The following is a 6,915-nucleotide window of genomic DNA, read 5'->3' on the forward strand; positions in this document are numbered from 1 at the left end:
TATAATTTCAAAAATCTTCTTCTCCACTCACAGATGTGATGGAATCAAATACTCTTCACAGATAGAAAGGTCTAAAGGTCCTTAACAAAAATTGTGAATTATATGACCCTGTGGTCTCAGGTTTCGCCTTGGGGAGGGGGTTAAGTTTACTATAGTTTATATAGGGAAAACACAATTTTGAGCATTATTTGGTCATTTGTAAAAGGAAATTGTCAAATGTTGTCAGAATTATCCCTATGAAATAGCCATTGAATCATATTAACAAATTTCCCATGACTGACTCCCAGGGGCCTAAGGGGTGGGGCCAAAAGTGTTCAAATAAGCTAAAACTTCAAAAATCTTCTTCTGAACTTCTGGAACTGGTAGAATCAAATACTCTTCATAGATGGAAAGGTCTTAAGGTCCTTTACAAAAAATTGTGAATGATATTACCCTGGGGTCTCATGTTTCCCCCTGTGGAGGGGGTCAAGTTTACTATAGTTTATATAGGAAAAACACATTTATGAATGTTATCTGCTTATTTTTCATAGGAAATTAGTCAAACTGGGTTAGAATTATTAGCCTGAGATAGCATTTTATCGTCATATCCATATTGGTCCTGGCCGACCCCCAGGGACCAGAGGAGTGGGGCCAAATAGGGTCAAATAGGCTGAAACTTCACAGATTTGATGGAACCAAATACTCTTCATAGATTGGATGGTCTTAAGGCCCTTTACCAAAATTGTGAATTTCATGGCCCTGGGATCTCAGATTTTCCCCTGGGGAGGGGGTCAAATTTACTATAGTCTATATAGGAAAAACACATTTATGAACATTATTTGCTTAGTTTTAATAGGAAATGAGTCAAACTGGGTTAGAATTATTAGCCTGAACTAGCATTTTAACACCATATCCATATTGATCCTGGCTGACCCCCAGGGACCAGAGGGGCGGGGCCAAAATGGTTCAAAATAGCTATTGTTTCAAAAATCTTCTTCTGAATTCACAGGTTTGATGGAACCAAATAATCTCCACAGATTAAAAAGTGAAATTTATAAAATCACTGCCAGTGACTGACTTCTAGTTTGGTTTTGTTGTTTAACGTTAGCAAAGCAAATTGGAATTTTAAGCATAAGGTTTGGTAACATAATACACTAACTATCAAAATGAAAAACAAAAAATAAAAATTCTAATACGAAAGTTCAACTTTAAAGTTTATTTTGATTCGTAAATGATTTTTATAGATTTAAACGAGTTTTGCAATGCTCGGCTTTCTGTAGCAGCACTCAGGTGACCGTCAAGGTCACAGGGACCTGGCGCGACTTTTTTAAACTAACAGTATACATATATATATTATAGTATCAAGCTTGATACTATAATATATATATGTATACTATTGGTTAAAAAAATTCGTGCCAGGTCCCTGTGGTCAAGGCCTCTTGGGCCTCTTGTTTTATTTTTTTTTTTTATTTATGATATTTTAACTAAATCCAAATAGGTATATAGATGTTGTGTGCGTACATAAAAGAAACAAAAGCATTATATTTGTATTGACTAAATATTTGCGCAATTACATTAATTTGTGTAAAAACTTGTTATGATGAAAAAGTATAGGTCTCAGTGGACAGTTCAAGGGGAATAACTGCGGCAGTCTTATCAACTTTAACACCAAACCGTGTCATCGCACATGCGCACCAAACACTGAATGTGTTTGTAAACAAACGTAGCCTTGCGTGTGTAAACGTAGCGAGAGTATGACAGAGGAATCGGAGAAGGTTTGTATATATAATTCATGCACTTTATGTATGGGATCTTTCTAAGTAATTTAAAATCTTAAAGGTAAGTACAGAATTTAACTAGATCTACAATCGGAAAAAGTTAATTAGCTAATATATGCCTGGCCTAGCTTGCAAGTTGGATAACGTCAGTAGGCGTTTGCCACTTTCTGAGTTTAAAGTAGATCTATATAGGCCTATAGACCATGTGGTGCCGTCAATGCAATAACAATTATCCAACAAATTTTATTTTTGCATCTTTAAAAAGCAAATAATATATCTTTGTCACGTGTAATGTATGTACTATATCTTCCAAAGCAGTCCTAACGCTAGTTACATTGTAGGGCTGTGTGATACAGCCCGGGGCCATGACACTTACACTACAAAATGACCTGTACAGGATTGTCCTATATATAGGATTACAGTGTTGTTGTTAACCCCGATCAACTCACAGGTTTAGGCCTACTTCACTGGCAATGATATTTACTGATAAATATCAACAAGATGAAATAGCATTTATAAGAATTTCATATTAGTTGCTTCTCAGTCTGATTACACTACATGTACAGTATAGCTACAAATGACTAGATCTGCATGTACTGTTACAAAGCATGAAAATTCAGTGCATTACATATATCTAGGAGATAAACATACTAGCGCATCTGTATATTTATTTCCTTAAATTGAGGTCAAAGGTCAAGATATAGGTCACTGTTACATTTGTTCAAATTGTTCTATTTTGTTATGCAACACATTGTCTCACCTACAGGATTCTAGTACCTAGCCTAGTATAGAATTCCAGTGTCAGGAGGGACAAGGTTTAATAATTTGATGTAAAAGATATATATTACAAGTCACAGTGACCTAGATTTGGTACCCATCTCACCTAGGCGGACTGATACCTGTTGGACGAGTGTTGGTAATTAGGAGTCATCTAGGGTGACCGGTCTTTACAACACAAAACAGACATCGCGAAATTTGCCGGTCAGATGACATGTCCGACAAAATTTGACTCCGACCGCCTATTTTTTAATCCGGTCTGGACCAACCGTCCAGCAATTATTGAGTACTGGAAGTTGGTAGAAATGGTGTCTCTGAAATATTATGCAGGTCCCATCATGTAGGGGCCATATAATGTTACTTATGTCCCATCATGAAGGGGCCATATAGTGTTACATATGTCCCATCATGAAGGGGCCATATAGTGTTACATATGTCCCATCATGAAGGGGGCATATAGTGTTACATATGTCCCGTCATGAAGGGGGCATATAATGTTACTTATGTCTGTAATGAAGGGGCCATATAGTGTTACTTATGTCCCATCATGAAGGGGGCATATAGTGTTACTTACTTATGTCCCCCATGAAGGGGCCATATAGTGTTACTTACTTATGTCCCGCCATGAAGGGGCCATATAGTGTTACTTATGTCTGTAATGAAGGGGCCATTTAGTGTTACTTATGTCCCATCATGAAGGGGGCATATAGTGTTACTTACTTATGTCCCGCCATGAAGGGGCCATATAGTGTTACTTATGTCCCGTCATGAAGGGGCCATATAGTGTTACTTACTTATGTCCTGTCATGAAGGGGCCATATAGTGTTACTTATGTCCCATCATGAAGGACATATAGTGTTACTTATGTCCCATCATGAAGGGGCCATATAGTGTTACTTATGTCCCATCATGAAGGGATATAGTGTTGCTTTATATATTTATGTCCCATCATGAAGGGGCCATATAGTGTTACTTATGTCCCGTCATAAAGGGGCCATATAGTGTTACTTATGTCCCATCATGAAGGGGCCATTTAGTGTTACTTATGTCCCATCATGAAGGGGGCATATAGTGTTACTTACTTATGTCCTGTCATGAAGGGGCCATATAGTGTTACTTATGTCCCGTCATAAAGGGGCCATATAGTGTTACTTATGTCCCATCATGAAGGGGGCATATAGTGTTACTTACTTATGTCCCGCCATGAAGGGGCCATATAGTGTTACTTATGTCCCATCATGAAGGGGGCATATAGTGTTACTTACTTATGTCCTGTCATGAAGGGGCCATATAGTGTTACTTATGAAGGACATATAGTGTTACTTATGTCCCATCATGAAGGGGCCATATAGTGTTACTTATGTCCCATCATGAAGGGGGCATATAGTGTTACTTTATATATTTATGTCCAATCATGAAGGGGCCATATAGTGTTACTTATGTCCCGTCATAAAGGGGCCATATAGTGTTACTTATGAAGGACATATAGTGTTACTTATGTCCCGTCATAAAGGGGGCATATAGTGTTACTTATGGGCCATATAGTGTTACTTATGTCCCATCATGAAGGGGCCATATAGTGTTACTTATGTCCCATCATGAAGGGGGCATATAGTGTTACTTTATATATTTATGTCCAATCATGAAGGGGCCATATAGTGTTACTTATGTCCCGTCATAAAGGGGCCATATAGTGTTACTTATGAAGGACATATAGTGTTACTTATGTCCCGTCATGAAGGGGGCATAAAATGTTACTTTATATATTTATGTCCCATCATAAAGGGGCCATAAAGTGTTACTTATGTCCCATCATGCAGGGGCCATATAGTGTTACTTATGTCTGTAATGAAGGGGCCATATATTGTTACTTATGTCCCGTCATGAAGGGGCCATATAGTGTTACTGATGTCCCATCATGAAGGGGCCATATAATGTTACTTATGTCCCGTCATGAAGGGGCCATTTAGTGTTACTTATGTCCCGTCATGATTTGATACATGGGGACATGTATGTCTTTCATACATCACTTGGTATCTCTATATTCCATATTCAAATAATCTTTGATCTAAAGTGGTCGATCTATTTTCATTTTGTTTCAAACTTTCTTTTTCAGTTTCCGTCGGTGATAGAACTAAATGTGGGAGGGAGACATTTTACCACCAGCCTCCTAACATTGACCAAGTCTGAAGGTACAATGCTGGCTGCTATGTTTAGTGGTAACTATGATGTCAAGAAAGACAAGAATGGCCGGTATTTTATCGACGCTGATGGCGATACATTCGCTTATGTGTTGAACTATCTCCGATATGGTGAGCTCCCCCCAGCCCCACAAGTCCAGTCGGTATATAGAGACGCTGTCTACTTCGGACTCCATGGCCTCACAGAAGAACTGGAACGCTATCCCAGTATGCTTTCCAAAATACAACGTGATGCATATCGGACACAATTATCAGGCTATCAAGACGTACTGGTGAAAATTTTGGATGCAGTTACAGATTCAAACAAGAAGGTTGTTGATACTAGTTCAGAAATTTACATAGCATTATTTGCCAAACAGAAAAAAACAAAATTGCCAAACTTTGATAAAAATCATGTTTGTTCTTATAAACCTAAGAACAAAGAAAACAGGCCAGCCGATGTATCTTTAGGTCCCTGGAATATTCCAACTCCGGAGAAAGATGTTATGAACTGTATAACCTTTGACCTCAAAGAGCGAGGATTCGTTGTGACCCATGAATCGCTAGGACAGTGTAACTACATGTGTGAAAAACTACCCGGAACACCTGGTCAGCTCCTCGTAGAAAACTGTTGTTACCCGATGTTTCAAATCACATTTCATTGGTGGAAAATGTAAAGGCGATGAGAATTTTGTGGCATTTTATTGTGCCATGTGCTGGGATATTTTGTTTCTTTTACATGTAGCACCTCGAAAACAAAAAACTTACATCAAGCTAAAAGTGTTAGTGAAGTATATGAAATTTAGATCTCCCCTTGAGTACTTATTTTGGAGTAAATCTGTTAGAAATCAGTTCTGACCATGCACTTTGTTTTGTGCTAATACATCTTTGTGAAGGATCAAATTACAAACTGATACTATGATTTATATACAGGTTAAAAATCCTTTAGTTTAAAATTGATTATTGTTACTGCTTAATAACTGTTCATGTTGTTTAGAAAAAGTATCATTAATATGTTATATTTAACATGTGCTCAGTTTTAGTTTTACATGCCTGGTACAATATTGTGCAACTCTTATAAAAAATATATCATTTTATTCATGAACAGTTTTAACAACTATACACTTTTGTATGAAGTTGATGAAATTCTTTTATTGTTATTGAAAATCTATCAATATTTAAATTTTTAAAAATCTTCCTATATTTACAAACTATCATTTCATTATGCATTTACAATGTGTCCAGTCTATGTATGTTTTACATGTAAGAATTATAAACAGACATGGTATCCTATTGTCTGATTTCAGCATTTCAATCTTTGCTTTTTACAGAGTTAACTCCCTTCCATGTAGGTATCCTTTGTGACATTTTGTGACATCATTATTTTGTGAGCTAAACCCACTTTGTTTGCTCTGTAAAGTATGAAGTTATGCATGTAAATACATGAGGTCACAATGAATGCCTACTCATATGGGCAGATAACTCTGTAATATTCAAAAACAGAATACATTTTACAATTGAATTCATACCGGTTCTTTAAAATTTAAATTTAGAGATCTTTTATCAATGTACAATTTCCAATATCAATAAAAATGTGTCAAGATTCATGTAAGATGGTCAAGTAATTCATTAGAAAAAGTTTATGACCGCCTTTCCCAAATATACCTTTGTATGCCAAGAATTCATATATTACATTTTCAAATTGATGAATTAGGCGAGTGAATGTTTAATTTTGTTTATATATCCTTGTTCAGTTTTCAATCAGCTGGTTCTAATTTGTCTATGCATTATTGTTTCATGCCTTTTTCCTGGGGGTGGGAAAGCTTTTTATTAACCTACAAACTAAGCAGCTTGTACGGGGGTGGGGGGTTGGGGGGGGGGGGGATGGGGGGGGGGGGGGGGGGGGGGGGGGGGGGGGGGGGGGGGGGGGGGGGGGGGGGCAGCTTGGGGGGGGGGGGAGGGGGGGGGGGGGGGGGGGGGGGGGGGGGGGGGGGGGGGGGGGGGGGGGGGGGGGGGGGGGGGGGGGGGGGGGGGGGGGGGGGGGGGGGGGGGGGGGGGGGGGGGGGGGGGGGGGGGGGGGGGGGGGGGGGGGGGGGGGGGGGGGGGGGGGGGGGGGGGGGGGGGGGGGGGGGGGGGGGGGGGGGGGGGGGGGGGGGGGGGGGGGGGGGGGGGGGGGGGGGGGGGGGGGGGGGGGGGGGGGG

General features: G+C 39.7%; 1 protein-coding gene across 1 annotated transcript; it reads left to right on the plus strand.

Moving 5' to 3' along the window:
* The first annotated feature begins 1,614 nt into the window (after window positions 1–1,614).
* Window positions 1,615–6,321, plus strand: LOC138332955 (BTB/POZ domain-containing protein KCTD7-like). Its single transcript, XM_069281018.1, has 2 exons — window positions 1,615–1,754; window positions 4,651–6,321. Exons 1-2 carry the CDS (start codon window positions 1,734–1,736, stop codon window positions 5,389–5,391), a joined length of 762 nt encoding a protein of 253 aa, XP_069137119.1. The 5' UTR covers window positions 1,615–1,733; the 3' UTR covers window positions 5,392–6,321.
* Window positions 6,322–6,915: the final 594 nt, after the last annotated feature.

Source organism: Argopecten irradians, chromosome 10 (genome assembly GCF_041381155.1).
Source record: "Argopecten irradians isolate NY chromosome 10, Ai_NY, whole genome shotgun sequence".
Classification (NCBI taxonomy): domain Eukaryota; kingdom Metazoa; phylum Mollusca; class Bivalvia; order Pectinida; family Pectinidae; genus Argopecten; species Argopecten irradians.